Genomic DNA, 26,464 nt, shown 5'->3' on the forward strand with positions numbered 1-26,464 from the left:
CTGGAATATATGAGTCCCCACTGCCAGATAACCTGTGATAAACAGATAATCTAGAATCAGATCCTGAGATACAGGGGCAGTGTGGAAGGGCTCTCAGACAAAAAGAGAAGGAGAAGAAAGAGAAATAGCAATGAAAGCTTTGTGGGAAAAATATATTGTGAGAGCTGAAAGAAGGGAGAATGAATGGTGAAGGCAGTGGATGGAAAGAAGTAATACATGACTTCCAACTGGCCATATCAGAGTTATGGTTAATGAATTTCCTTCTCTACTATAAAGTTTGAAAAAAACATGTTATGTGTAAACAGATACATATTTCTGTAGGTATGAGGCCCCTTCTACACTGCTACATAATCTAGTTCAAAGTAGATAATCTGGATTTTATATGGCAGTGTAGAAGGGGCCTAAGAAGGGTGAAACACTTTAATGTCCCATTTAATATATGAGAAAGTCTGTTTAGAACATCAGAGACTAACCTTTTAGATTCTGCCATTCTTCAGGGAAATCTGGGAAGTGTCTTGAAGCAACTGAATTATACTCTTTTCAAGATGAGGTTAAATTCAATCTCTACAAGAAAAAGTCTGGAAAGAAAAGAGGAAGTTAAATCGAGATTTTTCTTTTTTTTAAAGTAAGAATTGTTGGAGTAGCTAGCATTATCAAAAACTATCTGTGAAATTAAAACCTATTATATATTTTTCACAGTTTATTCTTCAGTAAGTTTCAAGATGGCTTGTTTAAAAAAAATAAAACTATAAAAATAGAACAGAAGACAGGCCCAAACAACTGGGAAAGTTCTATTGTACAGCAATATCTTAAAACCCAGATGAAAACAATGAGGAGAAATAACGATTCCACCTAAAAGACAGTGGCATCTCAAATCACCAATGTCAGTGGGGTAGGGATGTAATGTGATTAAGTCTGTGCATTAAAAAACCTTTCAGGGTACTAACCCATATCTCCAAGTATGTTCAGCCCCCTTGGATAGATGGTTTGATGTTTGGACCAAAAGGTGTATTCATAACCCTATTGATATTGGAATATACCCGCTGTCAGAACTAAAAAAGAGCTGAGAAGACAGAAGGCCTTTCCCTGAGGCCAGAATAATAAAGAGATGCCAAGCAGATCTTGGCTGGATAGGGAAGTTCCAGAAAGAAAATATTTGTGGGGGGGAGGGGGGAACAGTGACAGACACCACAATAACTTTGCCTTCAAGGTGAATGTATAAAATTCCACTCCATCAAAATATTCTGACATAGCTACTAACAGTCAAGATAGTGCTGTCCAATAGAAAGTCCTGGCTACGGCCCAGGGTTATCTCAGAAGTCTGGAGGTGGACCAACTCAATGACTGGATTAATTCCTTCTAAGATCAGGGTGTAATTATATACCTTGGTCTAGAGGTACATCAGCTGCTGAAAATGAAAGCACCGTGTCAAATGATTATTCTGTAGCTTTTATCTGGATTGATCCATGCAACTCACCCATCCCATCTCACAGGCTGCTGGTGATGAAAGGGACAAAAATGGTAGATCTACCTCACTGAAAATCATAATCACCCAACCTGATTATTGACTTGTCTGGTTCAGTATATTTTCTCCTACACCAACTAGCTGAGACTTTGCAGGGTTTCAGGGATGAGTCTTTTGAAGTATCACCTCGGCTGGAGATCTTGGAACTTTCTACAGGCAAAATAGTTGCTCCACCTGCGGTTCTAACAGGGTGCCCCTGTTGAAAAACAACCCACTGCTAGTAGCTGGAGAGCCTTGTCTCCTTAATGGTTGTGTAGAAGAGGGAATTTCAGAAGGTATTATCCCTTATTTTATCTGGCAGACCCACTAGTGGTACTTCCAAGTTCATCTTGGATTGGCTGGCCAATCAAGCCTCTTCAAACCTGCTTGATCCTTCACAGTTGCCTTCAATACTGCTGAATTACATCAACAATCATGGCTAATGAACTCTGTATCATAAGCTCTGAAGAACACAAGTTTCTAGTATTTAGGAGAAGGAAAATGGACTTTTTGTGCTTACTATCTTCGCATCATTCAAAATCTAGCCAGCAATTAATTTTAGAGTTGCAAGAGTCCTTAGCTTGTTCACTTCAGTGACATCTTGCTTTCAGATTTCTTTCATTTCTCATTCTTAGGGTGCATCTACACTGTAGAATTAATGCAGTTTCACACCACTTTAACTGCTATGGCTCAGTGCAATTGAGTCAAAGGACTTATAGACCTTCAGTCTTCTCTGGCAGAGCGTTGGTACCTCACCAAACTACAAATACCATGATTCCATAGCATGAGCCATGGCAATTAAAGTGGTGATAAACTGAATTCCATGGAATAGATGCACATTTAGAATAAAAAGGGCATCCTTGTTTCCTTTTAGATAAGCAGCTCTAATTATTGTTTTTTTCTGCATAATTGCTTCCCATTTGACAGTTACATGGCACACTCCACAGCTGTTTGTTGCATAATAATAATAAAACTTTATTTCTAACCCACACTCTCTCTCCGGAGAGACTCAGGGTGACTTCCAAAAAGAAAATTGCCAAACATTCAATGTCGTATACAAAACAAATTAAGACATTTAAGACAAACAAATAATAAACAGTTAAAATAGAACAATTGAACAACCTTGGTGGTTATAACATGTAGCTCATAATTAGTGAGCTGAAAAAGCTGATTTTTTTAAAAAAAATACTTAACTTACTTAATGTTTCTCTTTCATAAGTGCAAAGGGCTGAAAGCTGCAGTTGTGTATTTATAGTTGGGTTGTTGTTGCTGGTTGTTTATATAGTAAAGGAAATGATACTGAAAGTAACCTATCGACATATTTGGAGTGCTTCAATTCAGCTCTAAACAAACTAAGTTGGCTTGGAAAAGCAGCCAAAAGAAAACGAAGACTTGGAAACTTCCCAAAAAACTCCCAAGAATCACAAACACAAGGCTCTAAACAGAAACTAAAACCGGTCTTGCAAACACAATCAGAGCCAGTGCAAAAGTGAAAGGATGGTTCCAAACCCTTTCTGTTGCAAGCAAGCAGGCTTTGGAGATTTAAAGGGGCAGTGCACAAAAGACGTCGTCAAACCGGTCTGGAGTCGAAATAGCAGGAACAGCAGCAAACTGCTTCAGGAGTGCAGGTAATGCCAGAAGCTCAAAGGACAAGGCGAAGAGATGTCGTCAGATTGATCCAGGGTCAGGGCAGGAGACAGCAGCAGGGTCTGGAAGCAAGCCAGAAGTCAAGAGCCGTGGGTAGACTAATCAGAGGGCGAAGGCAGAAACAGGGTCAAATTCCAGTCCAGGGTCAGAGGCTGTAGTAATCAATCCAAGGTCCACGAATTGGCACAAAGAGCCAAGACAACGAAGGCAACCGCAGATCTGAAGCAAAGTCCCAGTCCAGTCTTCTTAACATGTACAGGAATCCCAATGGCGCCCAGCAACTCCTTGCCACACGCAAAGTGAAGTGACCAAACACTCCCAATTTATCCCAATTCTCCCAGGGTGTCCAAATACCAACACTCAAAGAGCAGGTGTCCCAAATCCTTAATCAGAATCAGAACTCCACACAGCTAAGGCTCGTGGATCGGGCGTGCCTAATTCATCAGAATTCCAATCATCCTGCCCACACCCAACACCATGCACACCTGAGGATCCATCCTCCCTCCTCCAAGCAGACCAAGTGGGATCTGCTTCTGAAGATACCCAAGGTTCAGCAGTATCCATGGGCCCCAATTCCCCAGGCATCTCCGGTGCCCGTGCCCAGTCAGTGCCCACTTCCTCAGCCACCACCTGTTCACCAGCATCTATTTCTTCCATAAACTCCCCATCTGAATCTTCCTCAGAAGACTCCCCATTGAGGTCCCTAATTCTCTTCCTGTACAAATCCTCCAAGGAGCCCTCCTCGCGAGGGTTTTTCCTTCCTCTCCTGATCCTACCACCATCATCCACAGTCCCTGAAGGTGCAGTCACAACATTTTTACATCTACTAATAGCATAAACATTTAAAATCACACTAGTCTTTTGTCAGGGAAATTGCATAAGCCAGGAGTATGGAGCTTGGAGTCCCCTTTCTAAAGGCCTCAGAATAGTGTTCAGAATGGGAATTCCTGAATAGAGGAGGCCTGACAGGAAGGAAAGGGAGAAAGCATTGTGCAAGGAGAGGCCAGAAATGTGATAAGGAGTTCTCAAGTTGCCACATCTGTGGTGTGTGAGAAACCCTGACAGATGGAATTAGAAGTTGAAGGTTCACAGCAGCTGATGACTTGAAAGAAGGAAATCTGATCTCATCATGGGGTCACCATGGAAGGAGACCAAACTTTGGAACTGTGACATTCACAGGTAATCTGGGCAGATGTCTTCTGGCTACAAAAAGTTAAAAGGGAAATTTATCTTTTGTAAGAGTACAGTACTTCAACCTCAATGGGAAATTTTTTAGAAAGTATGGTAAGTATATAAATGCAAACATTTGCCCTTTCATGTGTTTTTGACTCAAGAAAAAATCTATTAAAATGTTAGAAATGTTCAATCTCCAGGACTGTCTTATGGAACCTGTTCCAGTGAAGTTTCCAGTCTTTGAGAGTAGGTCTGTCTGTCAGACAGAGACAGACAGACAATCTATCTATCTATCTATCTATCTATCTATCTATCTATCTATCTATCTATCTATCTATCTATCTATCACAGCTATGAAGCTCGCTGTTCCCCAATACAGTCATTATGTCTATTTAATTCTCAGGTATTTGCTAAACTTCCCCTCCCAAATAGCTTCATATAAATGTGGTCACTGTGACCAATATGCCTAGATGCAGTGCTGTCACATTTCAAGAATTCATTAGAGGTGCATATAACTCAGAACACATATGAATTTATAAGTATGTATTGAGAGCATACTTTGCAACATTTCCCTATATAGCTACTAACTATGCTGACTGAGGGATTCTGAAAGTTATAGTCCAAAAGATATTGTTTCCAAGTTTTGAGTATGAAGGCAACCAATGTGCAGAGAAAGACGGAAGGAAGATGATTGGGAAAAACAACAATCCACAGCATGTTGAACTTGCCTTTGTTTCAAGAGGTGGCTATAAATATGCTGCCCCCACTCCATTCTTCTGATACAACCACTAACAACCAAGAAAGTGCAGGGCAGTGGTTCTCAACTTGTGGGTCCCCAAGTGTTTTGGCCTACAACTCTCAGAAATCCGAGGCAGATTACCAGCTGTTAGGATTTCTGGGAATTGAAGGTCAAAACATTTGGGGACCCACAGTTTGAGAACCACTAGTGTAGGGTAATAGTTCCTGGCTGCTATCCAGAGACATCCCAGTGAGAAAGTAGAGGTGGCTCACCTCAGCCTCCTGATTAGAATGTCATTACATAGCCAGGCTTGTAAGTTTTGCTAATACATTTCTACTGTTCCTTTGGTTGCTTCTTTGTATTCTCAGCTCAGAGGACTACAAATGGATCCTAAGCTTGTCTACCTGAGGGGATTACTGCATAGGAGGTTCTGAAGGTGACCATGCAAATAGATTGCACGTGTTTACCCTTCCAAATGGAATTGTCACATTTGACAAGGTTCAAGATAGGGCTCATGTGCACATCAGTCCCCGGATTTAGTCCTACTATCCACTGCTGTTGTGCAGCTTAGAAAAAGACATTGCATGAGCAGGTCATGTGTGACGTCTGGAGAAGTGTCCATGCTGAAGTAACCCTGGCTATCATTCTTAAAAGGATTATGGACTTTGTTATGCAGCACTTCATAAATGTTCTGGAGTTCTTTCAGCAGTGTTACCAACCCACTGACACTTTTTTTTATCTTGAGTGCCATTTCATCCTTAGCTTTCTGTGTAAATGTTCAGCATTTTTGAACATACTGAAGACACTGAATCCCAGTAACAAAGCCCACCTGAGAAAATCCTGAGCATTTTGGTCCCTAGTCACTGCATTTCAAATCCTTTTTTACTTAGAATCATAGAGCTGGAAGAGAACACAAGGGCCCAACCAATCTAAGCCCCTGACATGCAGGAACTCTGCTTTAAAACTTTTAAAAATGGAGATGACTCCACCACACTCCAAGGCAGTATATTCCACTGTTGATCTTCTCTTATTGTCAGGAAGTTCTTCTTAATGTTTAGGTGGAATCTCTTTCCCTGCAATTTGAATCTATTTCATTGAAGCCCAAACTGTAATTCTTGCAGAAGTTGCTCACTGGACTAAATCCTCCAATTCAGGATTAGCTTGAGCAATTGTTAATGCATTTGCACGTATTTTTATTTCTTTTTCAGAGCCTCATATGTTAAATCAGTTAATTCATCACCATTTTAAGCTTACTACACATGGTTTCATTGCTCTCTATGGTTTTATTAATTCAGCTGAGTCAATATGGCCAGACACAGAAGCAGAAGCGTTAGTAACTGTCGCTGTTGCCTTAAGCCAATTCTGAACTGCGTGAGAGGAGCCAAGCTCCATCCCAGGGCCTTCAATATGCTGGAAGTGGCACATGCAGTATTGGCAGTCATAGTGGCAATGGTACCACTTTTCAAGTCTTCTTAATCTTGCGTGTTGTTTCTCTAAGGTACTGGATAAACTCATCAGTCACTTCTCTGTGGACTAGAAACTCATTCCAAAAACAGGCAAAGTTTGCACTTTCCATTTCTTCCAAGTCCTATGTCCTCCAGTTCTGCTATAAATCAAAGGAATACATACTCAAAACTCTTGTAGATTAAAAGAGAACAGCTACCAGCCATGCCCTTCCATCCTCCACAAAGACCAACAAGCTGCATCCCTGCAAAAACCTGTTATAATGTAAATGAAATAAATGAATGTTACCAACAGAAGCAGATGCAATTCAGAGCACAACTTGGAATGTCTTTTTTTGTGGAAAATGGCAACCATTGCAAATGTTTGTTGCAGCATGAATAGTACATAGTACATAACAACAGCTGCTGCCATCTTTCTATTCCCTCCTCAAGCACTTTCAGCTGTGCATTTGCCAATATATTGTTTTCAGCAATTTGTTGATGTAGCAGTAATGACTTTTATCAGTTATCCATCAGCCTTGATTGCTTGCAAGTTCAACCTCACTCTGTTGCAAATAGTGAATGACAAATTCCTATCATTGACGTTCCAAACCATTTTGGTATTTATTAAACAGGAGATGTTCATGGGATGCTCTTGGAGGCAGAGGAGTTGCAAAAGAATTGGGAGAGCTGTTCATACAGCCATGGGGTTGATACCTTACTCCTCTCCCTTCTCCAGGCATCTGAGGTCACAGTGGGTTGAATGCCTCTTAAGCATGAATGCTACTATTTTGACTTAAGTGCAGCTTAAACAACTACAAAAACCAATTAACCAGTCAAGATTAAAGGTAGATTTCATAAAATGTTTTCAGAAAGTTTGTGGTTAATACAATTAAGAAAATTGTATTCTTCTCTTCTCTTACAGGCCCCAGACACCTAATCATTGCATCATGCATTTGCTTTTTAAAACATATATATAATCTTTATTGATTTTCACAGATTAAAATATTTATAGGTCCAAAATAGGTAAAAGTCCAAAAAGAAAGTAAAGTGTGTAGTGGGAAAGGGTATAACAAAAAAATAGTGGGGAAGAGTAAAGAATAGAGAGTAGAAGGAAAAGGAAAAAGAGGGGGGGGGGGGTAGGGAAAAAAAACGGGGGTGGGAGGGAATAAAATAGAACATAAAAGCAAACTTCCTGGCATCTTCTTCAAGGTGTCCACCTTTTCTTTCTTCTTTAAGTCTAGTCTTTTCTTTCTTGCTCATCTCTCCTTTTCTTCTTTTCGTGTTTTTATTATGGTTAGTGATTTTTCTCTTCTCTCGTGTCCTGTCTCCCCCCCCCCCCCCCGCATTCAATTTGTTTTAGATATTCCATTATTCTACTCCAATCCGTTTCTTTTATTTGCTGCCCTTTATATTTTGCTAATAGGAAGGTAAGTCTGCATTTGCTTTTTAAAACTATTTATTTGCTTTTAAAATGTTTTAGTCAAAAGTATTCAAATGACTTAAAAGTCAAAACAATACAATTAAACAGTAAATGATACTGAAGACAAGCAGATTTTTAAAATACTGTATCTATACACTGACATGACTAAGAGATCAGTTCTGTGGCCCAAGGGGCAACTCACCCATGTCTACTTGGGCCAAATAAAATGTTCTCACTTTGAACCTACTGCAAGTAATCTAGACGACGTACAGCCAGTTCTGAAGCGGAAAAGCTTCTTCCAGGCTTTCTTCTGTCACAAGGATGACTGCAAATTACTCCAAAGGTTCCAGGAAATTCCAGAGTGATCCTGGTGTTTAAGACATGTGGATAGTTGGATCGCGCTGGATCTGGATCTGCCATACAGAGCCTTATCAGTGACAGTGCTTCTGGTGCTCACATGGCTGGATGCCTTGTGATGACTTCAACAGAAGCAACATAGCAAACAAAGTTTTGTTGACTGGCAAAACAGAGGTGATAGTTTCCAGGAGGACAGGGCACCGGTGCCAAAATGCTGTTGGTCCAGTTGGCTGACTGGACAACAAAATAGTTTTGGAGTGCTTCCTCACCGGTACATACGGATCTTATGTGGTGTATCCGCAATAGCTCTGGACCAGACTACTCCAGATTATTTTGCCAGGTTTAGATATAGCCTTAATGCAATTACAGGATTGATTGGAAACCCTTTCCACCCCCAACCCATAGCCATGATTCTATAGACCAGTGGTTCTCAGCCATTGGGTTCCCAGGTGTTTTGGCATACAACTTCCAGAAATCCCAGTTTACCAACTGTTAGGATTTCTGAGAGTTGAAGGCCAAAACACCTGGAGACCCACAGGTTGAGAACCACTGCCATAGATAGTAAAGAGAGGCAAGTAGAAACCTGAGTGAGCATGCATGCAGGAGGGGACCATCTAGAATGATTACTTCAAGTTGTGTTAGAGTTGATGGGAGCTACAATCTGAAACCATCAGGAGGGCTGCACATTTCCCACACTTGCTTATGCTGAGTAGTGTCAGTGTTTACAGGGTCATACTACAAAGTTGCTGCTAAGTCTCCTTATAAAAAAGATTTTAAAAATCTGCAGTGTTGCCACTGAATAGTTGTTATGATTGAGCCTCATGGCTCTGTTACTGACAGACGTGGGCGTAAGACTCCTCGAGAGTCAGATACTCTCGAGGAGCGAGAGAGAAAAAGACTGCGAGACATATTTGCAGCACCATCTGACGAGGAGTCTTTCGAAGGGTTTACGGAGAGAATGGAGGAGGGGCTGGTTAGCTCAGAGGAGGATGAGATGGATTGGACTCGGGTAAGGGAGGAAGTGGGTGCCACTGGCCATGATGGGACAGAAGATGAATGGGGACCTTCAGGATTAGACCCATGGTTTAGCTGGAGGGATGGGACGGGATCCACAGCTGGAGATGCTGTTGGGCGTAGTCAGAGGTGTTCCAGCTCTGACGAGGAAAGTGATGAGGAAACGCCCGGGTTAAGGAGGACAGCTGACAGTGATGAAGATTTGTAACTGGCATAAAATGGGGCTTGAGAGCAATTGCAAATTGCGTTGGGCAAGGTAATCTGGGCAAACGCTTGGGATCCGTGTGTGTGTGGGACGCTTCCCTGAAGACTTGTGTGCTTTCCTGTGCTGTGACGTAAGTTGATTGGAATCCAGGGTCAGACGGCGGGAGGGATTGTGTGGGCATTTGTTTGTGCAAACCTGTGCTTACTCTTATTAGCTTGACCTTCCGTCGTCTTCTTGACGGACGCCATCTCCTGCTTTGAGAACTTGGACTGAACTGACCACGGCTTGTCTTCCCCCCTTCTTGGACTTGGAAAAACTACAAACGTCTGCTTCTGGCTTTGATCTACGGAACGGAACTGGTCTACTCAACTGCTACAATCCTTGGCTGATTTACTCGTGTTGGAGATCCTGTCTGCTGTGTGTGTGGGGGAGCGACGCAAGTTACTCTAAGCACAGTGTTGGCAGCAGAGAGGAATCTGCTGCCAATTAGTTGCATTCTTTGTATCTTTTGTTCCTTGGCTTTCGTTTCGTTTATACCCAGGCTGAAGCAAGCAGTTTGTTTTTACCCGGATTAAACTCCGGTTTAATCCGGTTTACCTTTTGAACATTTACTTTTGCCCCTTTTTGCTCCTAAAGGCAAAAACTGCCTGGCCCTTGTGTTTTACGGGCATTTTTGAGTTCTGTAATCTAATAAACTCTGTTACTTTGAATCTTGTGGCGTTCTGTCCTTGACAGATTGCCCAACGCCCATAAAAAGTTTATTGCAGCAATAAACCCGTCAGGAAGACGATGGATGAGTTAAGGGTCAAAGTAGACCAATTGCAAACGGCTTTTACCGTTAGCCAAACAGCTCAGGCTGTGAAAGGACATATTTTGACTCCTGAACGCTTTGACGGAACCAGGTGCAAGTTGCCAACCTTTTTGGCACAAGTGGAGCTTTATTTTTCTCAGCTCAGTGCTCATGCTTTTCCTACAGACACTAGCAAGGTGGCCTTTATTTTGAGTTTGTTGACCGGTCCCGCAGGACAATGGGCCACTAATTTAATTTTGGGAAATGACCCAGTCAAGGACAATTTGAATAATTTCAAAAAGTTGTTAACTGATACTTTTGGGGATCCTCTCCGCACGGAGAACGCTGGGTGGGCTCTGTATCGGTTGAAACAGGGAAAGGGGACTGTTTTGGATTACTTAAATAAGTTTAACCTGTATCGCCACCAGCTGGATTGGGGGGAAAATGCATTCATGCTTTTATTTACTGCCGGGTTAAGTGATATGCTCCAGGATGAATTAGCACGCTTGGAGCCGGCTGAAAGCTGGGACGCCTTAGTAGCTAAGGTGCTGCGTTTAGACGCAAGGTTCGAGGCTCGTAAACACTCAAAAGCAATGTGTGCGCCACCCATGCATGTAACCAGGGCACCTGTGGTGATGGGGGAAGAGCCCATGGAGCTTGGGGTCTTTAAAAAGCTGTCTACAGAGGAAAAGAGCCGTAGGAGGCAGCTGGGCTTGTGTTTGTACTGTGGGAATGCTGGGCATTTTGCCAAAAATTGTAATGTGAAACCTTCCCAGCTTTCGGGAAAAGGTCAGCCCTAGTGCGACGTGAGTCCAACGCACTAGGGCTCCTCAAGCAGTCAACTGAGGGGAGGAAGCATGTTTTCGTACCCATTACATTATCTGTTGGGGGAAGGGAACTTGTTTCTACTTTGGCACTGCTGGACTCAGGGGCTACGGTCTCCTATGTAGATATCGAGTTTGCTAAGAAGCATGGCATTCCTAGAGTGCGCAAGGCATGCGACGTGTGGGTGGAAGGAGCAGATGGGAGACTGCTGGAGACTGGGGTGGTTAACCATGAAACCTCAGCAGTAACGTGGGAGGTGCAGGGAGTAACGGGAACGTTTGTGTGGGATATTACGAGCTTGCCTAGATATGATGTGATCCTGGGGATGGATTGGCTAGCTGTAGTAAACCCACAAGTAGATTGGGCAACACGTAAAGTGATCTTAAAGAGGCAGGACTGTTGCACTCTAAATGTTACTCATTCTGATATGGAGGGAGTGCCTGCTGAGTATGGGGAGTTCTCTGATGTATTTTGTAAAAGAGAAGCGGACAAATTACCACCGCACAGGCCATATGATTGCGCCATCAAGTTAGCAGAAGGTGCGAAACTGCCAGCAGGGAGGCTGTATGCCTTGACTGTACCGGAAAGGCAAGCTTTGCGGGAGTTTCTAGATGAAAATTTAGCCAAGGGGTTTATTCGCCCATCTAGTTCTCCAACTGCGGCACCAGTATTCTTTGTAGCCAAAAAGACTGGGGAACTTAGGCTGGTCTGTGACTATCGGATCCTAAACAAATACACCATTCGGGATAGGTACCCGCTCCCTTTAATCTCGGAACTGTTATCAAGGGTGCAAGGGGCTAAGGTCTTTACCAAGCTTGACCTGCGGGGGGCCTATAACTTAATCCGTATACGGGAAGGGGATGAATGGAAGACGGCATTTAACACGTGTTTCGGATGCCACGAGTTCCGAGTCATGCCTTTTGGGCTTTGTAATGCTCCTGCGGTATTCCAGAGGTTCATGAACGATGTGTTCAGGGACCTAATTGACCAATTTTTAGTGATTTATTTGGATGATATCTTGATTTTTTCTAAGGACGAGAAAGAACATCGTCAACATGTCAAGCAGGTTCTGCACCGACTGCGGGCTAATGGGCTTTTCGCCAAGGCTTCCAAGTGCGTCTTTCATGTGCCTGAAGTGGAGTTCCTAGGTCATGTAGTGTCAGGTAGGGAACTTAAAATGGACCCACATAAGGTTGACGCCGTCAACTCATGGCAGGAGCTGAAGTCTAAGAAGGATGTACAAAGGTTCTTGGGTTTCGCTAATTACTACCGGGAGTTTATTCCGAATTTTGCAAAGCTCACGGTACCTTTGACGCAGCTTCTGCGCAAGAAACAGCCATTTGTGTGGGGGCGGGAAGCTCACGAGGCGTTTCTACAACTAAAGTCTAGTTTTCAATCGGACAACATACTAACCCATCCTGATGTTGACAGACCGTTCGTGGTAGAAGCGGACGCTTCTAGCTACGCGTTGGGGGCTGTATTGTCTCAGAAGGATTCCTCAGGGACCTTGCGTCCCTGTGGATTTTACTCGCGGCAACTAACACCCTTCGAGCAGAACTATACCATATGGGAGAAGGAGTTGTTGGCGATTAAGGTGGCGTTTGAGGTGTGGCGGCACTGGCTTGAAGGGGCACGGCACCAGATCGTGGTCAGATCTGATCACAAGAACTTAGAGCACTTGCAAACAGCAAAGAAGTTAAACCAGCGTCAAATCCGCTGGGCTTTGTTTTTCTCCAGGTTTAACTTCAAGGTGCAGTTCGTGGAGGGGAAGGCAAACTTGCGGGCCGATGCTTTATCCCGCAAGCCGGAATTTAAGACCAATGAGCAGGTAGTATGTCAGACCATCTTGCCTACTGCCTCTCTGTGTGTTGTAGATAATGAGCTTGGGTTACATGACCAGATCCTTGAGGCTCAGAAGGATGATGTGTGGACTCAGGAGCAACTGATGCTGCTCTCTGCAGGTAACCGTACCATACTGCCACATCTCCAGGATCAAGACGGGGTATTGGTGCGTAGGGGGCAGGTTTACGTACCAGTGGGGACCCTCAGGTTGGAGGTGATTAGAGCCCACCATGACGAACCCATGGCTGGGCACTTTGGCAGGTTCAAGACCGTACAGCTTATCACCAGGAGCTACTGGTGGCCAAAGATGCGGCAAGACATTCTGCGCTTTTGTGACAGCTGCGCCGTTTGTCAGCAGAGTAAGACGCCTGTTGGGCGCCCTAGAGGGTTGTTATCGTCTTTACCTGTTCCGGAGAGGCCATGGCAAATCATTTCCATGGATTTTATTTCAGATTTGCCTAAGTCTGGGGGTTATACTTGTATTTGGGTGGTGGTGGATTTATTTAGTAAACTGGCTCATTTTATTCCTTGTTCAACCATTCCGGCGGCCCCTACGTTGGCCTTACTATTTACAAAGCACATCTATCGTTTGCACGGAGCACCCGAGGTGATTATTTCAGATAGGGCTCCGCAATTTGTGTCACGCTTTTGGAAACACTTCCATGAGTGTTTGGGGACTAAGTTAAACGTGTCTTCAGCTTTCCATCCGCAAACGGATGGACAGTCGGAACGGGTTAATGGGCTCTTAGAGCAGTATCTGCGTTGTTTTTGTTTAGATCAACCCACGGCTTGGGTAAAGTGGTTACCGGTGGCGGAATTTGCTTACAACAATGCGGTGCACACGTCTAGTCAGCATACGCCATTTGAGCTAACTTATGGTTTTCACCCACGGGGAGGTGTGGCGCCGTCGACCAATGTGGTCTCTTCGGACCCTGTGTACCGCTCTTCGGAAATGGCTGCATTGCATGATGTTGCCCGTCGCTTACTGTTGGAAGCTAAGGCAACGCAGAAGACTCAGGCTGACCGCCACAGGCAGGCAGGGGAGGAGTTGGAAGAAGGGGATTTGGTGTGGTTATCTTCCAAACATATTAAACAGGCTGGGGGAAAGTTTGCGCCTCGGTATTTGGGTCCCTTTCCTATCGTTAAAAAGATTTCTTCTGTTGCGTTTCGTTTGCGTTTACCGTCTAGTTTAAAGGTCCATCCAGTCTTTCATCGTTCGCTGTTGAAACTTGATACCTCTAGTCGTCGTGGTGCTATAGCGGAGGGTATCACTGCCACTTCTCCGCCATCGGGGGAGGAGGCCTTTGTGAGAGGGGATAGTGTTATGATTGAGCCTCATGGCTCTGTTACTGACAGACGTGGGCGTAAGACTCCTCGAGAGTCAGATACTCTCGAGGAGCGAGAGAGAAAAAGACTGCGAGACATATTTGCAGCACCATCTGACGAGGAGTCTTTCGAAGGGTTTACGGAGAGAATGGAGGAGGGGCTGGTTAGCTCAGAGGAGGATGAGATGGATTGGACTCGGGTAAGGGAGGAAGTGGGTGCCACTGGCCATGATGGGACAGAAGATGAATGGGGACCTTCAGGATTAGACCCATGGTTTAGCTGGAGGGATGGGACGGGATCCACAGCTGGAGATGCTGTTGGGCGTAGTCAGAGGTGTTCCAGCTCTGACGAGGAAAGTGATGAGGAAACGCCCGGGTTAAGGAGGACAGCTGACAGTGATGAAGATTTGTAACTGGCATAAAATGGGGCTTGAGAGCAATTGCAAATTGCGTTGGGCAAGGTAATCTGGGCAAACGCTTGGGATCCGTGTGTGTGTGGGACGCTTCCCTGAAGACTTGTGTGCTTTCCTGTGCTGTGACGTAAGTTGATTGGAATCCAGGGTCAGACGGCGGGAGGGATTGTGTGGGCATTTGTTTGTGCAAACCTGTGCTTACTCTTATTAGCTTGACCTTCCGTCGTCTTCTTGACGGACGCCATCTCCTGCTTTGAGAACTTGGACTGAACTGACCACGGCTTGTCTTCCCCCCTTCTTGGACTTGGAAAAACTACAAACGTCTGCTTCTGGCTTTGATCTACGGAACGGAACTGGTCTACTCAACTGCTACAATCCTTGGCTGATTTACTCGTGTTGGAGATCCTGTCTGCTGTGTGTGTGGGGGAGCGACGCAAGTTACTCTAAGCACAGTGTTGGCAGCAGAGAGGAATCTGCTGCCAATTAGTTGCATTCTTTGTATCTTTTGTTCCTTGGCTTTCGTTTCGTTTATACCCAGGCTGAAGCAAGCAGTTTGTTTTTACCCGGATTAAACTCCGGTTTAATCCGGTTTACCTTTTGAACATTTACTTTTGCCCCTTTTTGCTCCTAAAGGCAAAAACTGCCTGGCCCTTGTGTTTTACGGGCATTTTTGAGTTCTGTAATCTAATAAACTCTGTTACTTTGAATCTTGTGGCGTTCTGTCCTTGACAATAGTCTCATTGTTTTAGAAAGTGGGGGCCATATAGCAATATTTTTAAAATAGTACAACAGCAGTGACAGCAAATAATGTGTGTTTGCTGCAGGAAGGGATTATAGGAACACCATCAATAGAACAGTCACTTTATCCCATGGAAAGAGGACATAGAATCATGTGGGTACATGTGATTTTATGGATTTGTGAGCTCAGTCAAGTATACTAATCCTAGATTCAGTTAACTGTAAATCTTTTGTACCACACCATAGTTGTTAAATTTGTTTATTCTAGTTGATGTCTGAAATCACTTTTCCTGGTGTGCCGGCTCCAAATTGCTTCCAAAAGAGACAATCCGAGACTGAGGGCAGAATCAGAAGTTGATTTATTGCTTCGTTGGCCAAGGCAAATTGTCAGATGAAATTGTCCAAATCTGACATAAATCAGTTACAAGCATGGACATCTTATAGACATTTGACAGGCATTTGAAAAAAAATGAGCAATAACTGTGATTCGTGTAAATTACACTGCAGTCTTTTTGGTTCAAAAGTACATTCATTTCCAGTTTGTGATTAGTTCATAGTATGATGGGAAACTTAATAAAGTTCTTACTGGAAGAATTCTTGAGCACCTCTTGTATCCATGCTGCCCCTTTTTGTCCACAAGATACACATTAGTTCAGGATGGGATTATCTTGGTAAACTATGCTTGTTGGTTGGTATTCACTCTTCTCCTTCCTCTTCCTTTCTTCTTCTCCCCTTCTTTTCCTTTCCTATATAGTAGGACAAGGGGTGATTTTTCCAACCTGATAGGTTTAAGGTGTCAAGGGAGATGACTATTGTGTGGAGACATGGCAATGTTTCATCCCCAGAGCATATTTGGCCAAGGATTATAGCTGCACCCTTTTGATATTTATTAGCTTGGGTACCTGGCAATGCCCAGGTTATTTGAAAAGGGCCTTGTTTGTTTTTGAATGTGAGGTAATATCAGTTTGGTCCTATGTTACACTATGGCTTAGGAATAAAATCAGTCTTTGCTTTTGTTTTTTATGAATGCTTCCATTAGCAAATGCATAAGGATGTGGGTGACCTGCAGTTCCCAAAAATCTTGGGTCAATCCTCCCAAAACCACCCCAGGATTCACAGTTCACTATGTTGGGTCTGTGTGCCAAGTTTGGTCCAGATCCATCACTTACTGGTTTCAATGTGCTATGATTACAGGTGAACTATAACTCTCTGGTGCCAAGGTCAATCACCCCAAGTTGGCAGTGTTGGGTCTGTGTGTCAAGTCTGGTCCAGATCTGTCATTGGTGGGGTTCTGAGGGCTCACGGAATAGAGGGGAACTAGGAAAGGGTAGGAAAGGGTTAAGGGAGAGGCAGTGGGTGGGGTCATGCAAATGGAGAGATAAAGGAACACTGGGATGTGCTCGCTGTAACCTGCAATGTCCTGGGTGTGACTTGTCCTGCAGTGACTTGGTGGCTTCTCAACACTGGGAACAATAGCCTGTTTGTGGAGGTTGGAGGCTGTCTGTGTGAGCCGACACCCCTGCCACATACACCCATACAGATTTTCACTTTTATTTTGTGTATAGATTGGGAAAGGAATAATAAGTTGTACGGTGGGGTTAGTTGTGGTCGATCATCCTCATTGGTCTTTCAAGCTGTTTGGGGTAACCTGCGGTCACTCCTGGTCCCCAGCTCTTTTTGGGTCCTCATTTCAGGAAAAAATAACAACCTTGGAGTCTGCCTATCTGTCTTCATAGCCACTTGCAAAGTCAGAGTTATGTTAAAAGGAAACAATATATGTTTTTTCTATTGTTAGGATTATTTAGGTAACTAGCCTAGGGATTCCAGACATTTTTGGACTCCCGTCACCCAAGACAAGTGATCATCTTAACTGATGATGGTGGGAATTATAATACAATTTTGGCAGAGGTTCTTGTGTGGGGGAAGCGTTGACCCTATAAGCCCGGTCTCTTTTCCTCACCACAAGTGAATTCAATTACTTGGGGCTCTCTCCCCTGGTGGCTTCTTCCCCCATACCTTTCTGTAGTCCTCCATTATCCCAGAACAATTAGCTGCAATACGGGAGTTCCCATGAAATACGGAAGAGGCAATCCCTTTAATCAACATACAGTTTTCAAAACTATAACATGAGATCCAGAATCCATTAAGAGGAGTTGTGTTTTTCTTAATTCCAAAAGGGTGATGATTATCTATATTTCTTGCTTTCACAAAACAGGAGTTACTAATAATGGAAACTGAGGTAGATTTAATATCTTCCTTTAGGCCTTAGCAATGGGATTCTTCAAGAAGTCATACTGTATATATATTTTTAAGTGCAGTAGACTCTCAGTTAACCAGAACCCATGCAACCAGAACTCGCAAGCAACCGGCAAAAGAAAAGAAAAGAAATAATGTATTAAATAAAATAAGGTGTTTTTATAATACAGTAAAATAGTAAAAATAGATTATTTTTTCTTAATTTGCATTGAGTTACATTTGCATTTCAATATCAATATCAAATCAATACAGAGTTTATAGTATGGTATAGGGCAGGCATGGGCAAACTTCAGCGCTCCAGGTATTTTGGACTTCAACGGTAGGCTGTTAGGAATGGTGGGAGTTGAAGTCCAAAACACCTGGAGTGCCAAAGTTTGCCTATGCCTGGAATAGGGTATAATATTAGGCCTGTTTTTATTAGAAATTCCCAAACAACCAGGAACTACATTTATCTGGCATCTTCCAATCCCCTTGGGTGCTGGTTAACTGAGACTCTACTGTAGTAACTGACTGCATCAGTCCCATTCTGTCAATACAGCATCCCATCCACCTTTTTTTTGTCCTGAAATGATATTAACTCGAATGTCTAGAACCATTTTATTTTAAAGCATGTTATAATTCAGAAGATTTTACTCTAGTTTATAGTTCTACATAGAATGGTTTATAATTAAAAAATTCTTCAGTGTTTTCCCAGTTACTTCAACTGGAATTATGGACAAAAGTAATAACAAATGAGGTAAAAGTTTTCATTTTAATCATTGTAACCCTTCCCATATATAAAAGTGTTAATCTAGTTAATTTAGCCCTTTGGATTACTTGGCAACTATAAATATTGCCAGGCAGAAGTATTTTAACATATCCAGTATTTTTAGTTGTATGTTGTTAATTTGAGCTCTCTCTTTTGGGCCAGAGTCTACATTTAAATATATTTTTTCCAGCTATCTTGGCTTCAATCTGTACCCATAATCTTTTCCATACTGCTAAAAAAAAGGTTTTAAAGATGTGTGACTGATCCTAATGGATTCTGCAGCATAACAACTGTGTTTATTTACATAAACATTTTGCCATAAGATATTAGTTTGGAATCATGCTTTCCTGATTTCTGAACAATGTCTATCTAATCTATTAAACTATTGTTTTTAATACAAATATTAAACAATAAGGAAGATGTTGATCAACTTTACCCCATTCTCCTACCACTACAAGTATATCTTTGCTCCTTATTTATTGGAAGCAAAACTACTTTCCCATATTCACCAGCAGAACAAATGCTCTAAAATGAGAGAACTGATGTTTAACTAGGATGGCTTTCATATTCACATAATGCATTTCACTTCATCATAGAGGTTGTTGAGATTCTTCAGTGTCTCTTCCAAGTTACATGCCTTTTGTCTGATCTCAGCAGTCATTTCTGCCTTAGCTCCATTTTTTATGTGTATGGCATCCTGGACAATGCAATAAATACTTCCCAGAAGAGCTGCTACAGCAGATGCAATTCCTACTATTCTGCTCATGTTGTTTATGGCAAGGGCATTTCCTCTAAATGATTTTCTTCCCATTTGGGGTCCTTTCCTTGAAGCTGGAAATGTCTGGCCGGCAGCAGAAAAAACTTGTTTTATTGAGGCCTTCAAGTTAGGATTGGCTCCAACATTTCCTATGATTTCCTTTACTGTGTCAAATGGATTTGGAACTGGATGAGTGGCATTGGATAAGAAATGTTGAACGTTTTCCTCATTGGCCTTGTTACCTGTGGGAAATCCAGAACTGAAATCTACTTGATCAAGGTTCATTGTTGCTTTTATGTTCTCCTGGCATTTATTTAGGGTTTCCTCACATTTTGTCAGGAGCTCTTCTGCTTTTTCCCTTTCCTTTGAATTCATGACACGTTCACAAATATTAGCAGAGATGCCCGTAGTTGCTGCTGCTACCCCCAATCCAAGCCCAGTACCTGTCAGGATTAAACTCACACCTGCCGTGACAGGGGCCAAGGCCAGGCCTACAATGGTCAGGATGCCAGAGGTGGCCCCTGCGGAGCTGGCAGTGATGGTGGCAATTGTGCAGTCCTTGTGGATTTTGTCGATTTTGTCTGCCACTTCCCGAATACAACCAATACATTTCTCAATTTCTTCTTTCTGTGCAGGAAATCCTTTTATAAAACAGGTAATCATCTCATTGGCATTTTCCTCTAAAGGGTCACTTCCTTCATCTCTGTTACCAATAAAAAAACATGCATGTTAGCTAAAGATATTCTCTCGATCCTGGATAAACCAAACTCTTTTGATGAAGTTGGCATGTGTTTTTAAAATAAGTAAAATATGGTATGCATATCCGAAATGTATAGAGATGCTTGAGCATGCTTGAGCATCTCTGATAGAAAACGTTCATAGTCTGCAGCCTTATATACACTGAACCTGAATTCAGTGGAGCTTACATTTGATTAGCTATTGCTGTCATCATCAGCACCATCTTTTCTTCCAATTTTTAAAGTGCTTTTTGCGAGGTTTTCTCTATTTGTTTTTGCTGATCAGAGGAAATCCATTATGGAAAAAGACAAACAACTCCTTTTAATGTTAGCAGTAATTGTCATTTTAGAAGCACTCTTTATGCATATTTGTTCTCTGTATGTATTCTGTGTAAGCATGTATTCGGTTGCTAAGATCTTATTTAACATTTGCATTTAGCTTTAATGTTTATTTATTTATTTAGGCTGGAATTCATTATGGTAGTTATGAATGTGCAACAGAGTCATGGATTTGTGATTGGTTTGCATTCACAATTGCTATGTATTCATTAGTTTAAGGAATATAGACTGTTGTCCTATATTGGACCTTTTAACGCCTTGGATGATTGTTTAATATTTTAATTACAGTAGAGTCTCACTTATCCAACATAAATGGGCCGGCAGAATGTTGGATAAGTGAATATGTTGGATAATAAGGAGAGATTAAGAAAAAGCCTATTAAACATCAAAATAGGTTATGATTTTACAAATTAAGCACCAAAACATCATGTTATACAACAAATTTGACAGAAAAAGTAGTTCATTACAAATTAATGCTATGTAGTAATTACTGTATTTACGAATTTAGCACCAAAATATCATGATATATTGAAAACATTGACTACAAAAATGCGTTGGATAATCCAGAACGTTGGATAAGCGAGTGTTGGATAAGTGAGACTCTACTGTATGTCTATTTTAAATCATGACTTGTTTAATTTGTTTTTAAACAAATTAAACATGTCATGATTTTTTTTGTTTTTAAATGCATTCTTTGATGTTTCAACTGTTGATTTTATGATATTATATGAATGTATTGGTCTTGCCACCGTGTGAGCTGCTCCGAGTTCCCGTTGGGGAGACGGAGGCAGCATACAAAAATATAATAATAATAACAACAACAACAATAATAATAAGCAGGGATTGTAAAATTCCCTCAATCCTTAGTAACTGTGGTGAGCTATGGTGAGGAGCAGAGTTTTGTTCCCCTGTCAATGTAGAAGCACCAGACTGACATTGCCGTCCTTTCGCATGAACAATCTCCAGTGTGAGAGGGAAGCACAAGAAGGACCCTACTTCTGGCTGTTGCACCAGAGATAATTCACAGAAGGAAGTGGGAATGCAACTCGGCTGCCTCCCTGCTGCAAGGGAACAGACCCCTGCCACTCTATGGCTGCTGCCCAATTAGTGGGGATTGAGGGAGCCAGACTGGGAGACACTGCTTAGATACTTAACTGATTACACAATTAAGTGGATGGTACAGAATACAAGCCCCACTTACCCTATAAAGGCATGTATAGCTCTCGAAATTTTGGGGTCATATTAAAATTCACAGGTTGTGCCCAAAATCTTGACGTTGACTTATAAATGGGGTCAACTTATAGATGAGTATACACTGTAATTAAGTTACTTTTTATCATGGTAGTCTCTTTGCACAAAACCCAAGTACTTAGGTACACATAGAGGCAATGCCACTGAGTTATGGGAGAAGTACGGAACTCACTGCCTCCGAGTGTCATAAAAGCTCCTTCTTTTGAGGCTTTTAAACAGGCTGGATGGCCACCTGGATGTGCTTTTCCTGCATGGCAGAGGGTTGGACTAGATGGCCCATGTGGTCTCTTCCAACTTTATGATTCTAAGAGTGACTGATAGTTTCCCAGTTGTTCTAAAAGCCAGTCTGGCGATATTCTGCGAGCTGTTGCAGTTGTGGGATTAGGAGCTGCTCCTATATGTTGATGTCCTGCTTGCCAATTAAGAAATGGCTTCCACAATGGATACCCCCTTAAGCAGGTATCTAGAGTAGAGGTGTCAAACTTGTGGCCTTCCAGATGTTTGGGCCTCCAACTCCCATATGCCCTAGCCAGCTTGCCCAATTGCCAGGAATTCTGGGATCTGAAATCCAAAACACCTGGAGGGCTACAAGTTTGACACCACTGACTCTAGATGGTTCGACTGCCACCTTAACCAGCCTCCAGTCTAGGTAAATAGTACAGTACAGGACATAATGACAGAAGTACTTCCATTATCTTGAGAACCACAGCTATATATCCATTGTTTAGCAGGAATGTTCCTGTAGTTAACCCCGATGAAGCTTTAATGCAAATGAAATATTTTATAAATAAAAAGACTACTCATCACCAAAGCAGCTTTCCCGAATTACACATAGTTTTGGTATGATTGAAATACAGCAAAAAGAAATTACTCTGCATGATTTTTTCTCTTTGACTGGTTTGTTTTCCTCAGTAAGAAAAAAAGATGTACATTGTATGAAAAAATAAGAGAGAACTACAAATTATGGAATATATTTTGTGAAGCTTCTGCTTCATGGAAATGTGGATGATCCGTGCATTAGTAATAGTCATAAGATCAGGACAGGGTAACTCTATCAAAGTGAAATTTTCCTTTTCCTACTGGCAATACTTCTGTTGTGTTCTAGAAGAAAGCCCATCTTTCCCTTGTGGAAGACTGGGGAGGGGGAGCATTGGCTGTCCAACAGACATATGATTTTGGGTTGTGCGTGTGTCCAAAAACTCTTTATGGACAAGAAAATATGATTTTGGGCCCTCTTGGGCCTCTCAATGATATTCTGAGACAATTTTTGGGAGGTGGAACAAGTTTGCAAAATTTAGTTTTGCCTCCTGTGGGTTTAGAAAGGGTCCAAAATGTTGAAAAGTCCTCTATATCCCCTACAGTTCAGTTTTGGGCATTTTGGAATTGATTTCTTTATTGGTAGCCAGAATCAGAATACACCTGTACTGTTCCCAAGTAAACTGTAAAATGTAATTTTATTTGCTTGGCTTTTTACCATCATCTGAATGGTGTAAGTTTCTTTGTTGTACTAGTTCTACTTTCCTTTCTTATATCTCTTTTGTCTATTTTAGTGTAAAGCAGTGGTTCTTAGCCTGTGGGTCCCCAGGTGTTTTGGCCTACAACTTCCAGAAATCCCAGCCAGTTTACCAGCTGTTAGGATTTCTAGGAGCTGAAGGCCAAAACATCTGGGAACCCACAGGTTAAGAACTACTGATGTAAAGGGATATTATAATTATCTTTACTTAGAATTAAACATTTGATCAAAAATGAGAAATACACACACACAATACAATCATTTGTAGTTAAACCTTTGTACAATAATGACCAATATTTAGAAATGATTATGAGGATGGCAGAGATAATTTACTTTCAGTAAATATATCTTTGAGTTACCTCTCACTGTTAGTTGCAAATTCCACCATTTCCATGCAAAGTGAATCTTCTTCAGGCAATCTTTGTTGTTCTTTACTGTTTAGACTGTCTAGCGGAAATGTTGACTCTCTCAGCTCATCCTCATGGTATTCTAAGTCTGACATCTTCATTACATGCCTTTTAATGAAAAAACAGTTTGTAAAGATTAAACAAATTTAGACATAACTTCAAAAGTAATCAATAATTTCCTACATTCCCTACTATAAACAAAGGGAGATCAGACTTATGCATACTCGAAATTGCTCACATGCTGATCAAAAACTACATCATGAAAAACACATCTCATTACCAACTGTAATAGTCATATAATTAGTTTACTGGACATGAATGTTATTTGAGACTCTTCGGGCTGAATCAACTCAACATGCAAACAATTTAATAGAAGACCTTCAGCCAGCTAAATAGTAATCTTTTTTAAAGTTGTAAAAAAAGTAATTAATTCAAGCTTTTAGTGCATATTACTTCAGTCTGATTTTCAGTTCTTAACATGAGTAAGTTGACTTGAACCTATGTGGATCCATCTACATGGACCACCACCATCCACTTTGCCCTGCACTCATTTACAATACTAAGACAGAATGTAAATTCTAAGCATCAGTTTCAGCCCAGCTGGACTGTATAGACTCTGCCTATCACTACTGCAGATTGAGCATGGAGTATGTAGCCAACTCCAGGGCTAGTCTGGAGTGTGGACAGTGTATTGGGCAGAAACAGATCTGACCCAGCTGTCCAGAGGTTCACAAAGTCCTAGGATATTCTCAAGTTTCCTACAAACTCCAGTGTATCCCCTGAAACTGGAACAAAAATGGCTTAAGGACTAAAAAATGTCAGTACTGGCTTTGTGGGGTATATATGTTATTTTCATTTGAATAGCAAAGCCCCCTGTTTACGTTCCAAAATCAGATGGGAACTGGTGTTTTTAAGGTATATTGGTCCTCCTCTTATTTATAGTTGCCATAAGTTGAAGCTGGCTTGATGACCGACAGCAACACCAACAACAGATTTGGACTGAAATAAAAAAAATTGGCTGGGTAATCACAAATGTTTCTATCATGCAAGAGATCAGAATAGAGGGGTGTTAAGTGAAGCACTGTTTCCTATCATTTGGAACTAGAATTTTAGCAATGAGCATTTAAGGACTTCATCAGATGAGCAAAATTGCTCGTCCTAGGATGCTTGGACTTGACTTGAGGCATGGAGCCTGCCGGCTCCCATCACATGATGTAGATCAACTTCCGGCAGGGTTCCGTGCCTCAATTGAAGTCCAAGTGTCACAGGAGGCAGCGATGGCAACACAGGAGGCTTCACATGTTGCATAAAAAAAATGGGGGAAGTCGGGCAGTAATGCTTCCCCCCCCCTCCCCCGTTGGATGAGGTGCGTGGCAAGGTGGGTGATGTGAAGTGCGAAGCAATGGTTTCTCCATGCTGGGCCCTGCTGGAGTTGCCACAATCCATGGTGAATCGGGGGGGGGGGGGGTGAATGCGATGAGGTCATAGATAATCTTCTGCATATTTACCAGTATTTATTATTTATTATTTACCCTATTTATATCCTGCCTTTCTCTATGCCAAAGAGGGCTCAAGGCAGCTTACATATGGCAATTATCCAATGCCTTAAGCACATACAAAACATTAAGTTTAAAATATTACAATTAATACATATTAAACATTTTGAACATTACATTACATTGAAAGCCCCCCACCCTCCAAAGCCTTTGTTCACAATAAGGCAGCTGTTCTAATCTCCTGATTATTTAAATTGCCCTTTTCTGCTGGTCATGCAAGTTTCACCCTTCTTTGCTAGATATTTGGAAGCAATAGGAAAAGTTATTCTGGACCAGAACTCCCAGAATTCTCAGGCAGAGCAGCCACTCCATTTTAGTTATATTGATAATTTTTATCTGGCTACATCTTCCTTCTACTCTATTATGCTTGTTTTTTTTCTCCATTTCCAGGATAAAGTATATCCGGAAACATTATGATTAGAATTCTGACAGTTGTAGTTCAAATTAGTTCCTTTATAAAACTCTGGTACATAATGAATGTGAAAGATCACGTAAAAATGTCCTATTGGACTCTTACCTTTTCCCACTTTCTTTAACATCAAATTGTTCCAAAAGAGATTTTCATCATGAAATCACCTTATTTCATCCACTTAAAGGCACCAGTTACTAACTGATCTAGAAATTAAATAGGGGAATCCAATTTCAAGGCTTGTTGGACAGTATCCTGGTTGGACTCTGGCTTCTTACTTCCAATCATGAACCTTGTGTGGAAACACAGTGAAGTTCCAACTCATCTGGGTGGAATTATATGGACCTAATGCTCTTGCTGAGTTTCGATTTCCCACAAAACAGAACTTGAATGCTGTAAGAACATTGTCCAATAAGAGCAAGTGAGGAGTAATAAAGGGAGGCGCACAGAAAGCAGAACAAATGTTACACGCCCTTTTGCCCAGAGGCAAAAATCTTTTTATCCCCAACAAAGTCTACAAGGAAACATACACAATTTCTCTGTGTGCTTGTTCATAAAAAATAGTCAAAACACAAGTAAAGACACATGCAAAAATGCAATCAAATGCTTGGAGAAATTAAACAGTTTTTGAAGCTTGTCTGAAAATTGCAAGGAAGCAGAATAACAAAACCTGGCATGGGAAGGAGAATTAGAAGGGCATAGTTTGTTTGGTCCCTACAAATCTTTTCTTATCCATATATGAAAAAATGCACCACAGAGGAAGGCATCTGATGACAAATACTTTGGGCAGAGAGACATGTACAGAAGGAAGTGATCTTTCAATTATTCTGATCTAAAGCCTTTCAGGACTTCATAGATAATGGCCATCACTTTGAATTATGCACAGAAATGACCTGGAAGACAGTGCAGATTAAAGAAAACTGAAGCAATAGGCACTGAAAAGAAGACCCCAGAGACTAGCAATCAGAGTTTCCATGAGCTGGCTCACATAGAGTCCACTGAAATAATCTAATTTACATGTAACCAAGGCATGTGTAACTGCTTCCAGATTGGC

At 41.8% G+C, this 26,464-nt stretch overlaps 1 protein-coding gene across 1 annotated transcript; it reads right to left on the reverse strand.

The window, feature by feature from the left end:
- Positions 1–15,779: 15,779 nt before the first annotated feature.
- Positions 15,780–26,326, reverse strand: LOC103278845 (apolipoprotein L6). The gene is made up of 3 exons (XM_008110637.3): positions 25,519–26,326; positions 23,398–23,553; positions 15,780–19,901 (listed from the first exon to the last, which is right to left on the reverse strand). The coding sequence occupies exons 2-3, from the start codon at positions 23,544–23,546 to the stop codon at positions 19,010–19,012; spliced, it is 1,041 nt and encodes a 346-aa protein (XP_008108844.1). The 5' UTR covers positions 23,547–23,553; positions 25,519–26,326; the 3' UTR covers positions 15,780–19,009.
- Positions 26,327–26,464: the final 138 nt, after the last annotated feature.

The sequence above is a fragment of the Anolis carolinensis genome, chromosome 5 (assembly GCF_035594765.1).
Source record: "Anolis carolinensis isolate JA03-04 chromosome 5, rAnoCar3.1.pri, whole genome shotgun sequence".
Classification (NCBI taxonomy): domain Eukaryota; kingdom Metazoa; phylum Chordata; class Lepidosauria; order Squamata; family Dactyloidae; genus Anolis; species Anolis carolinensis.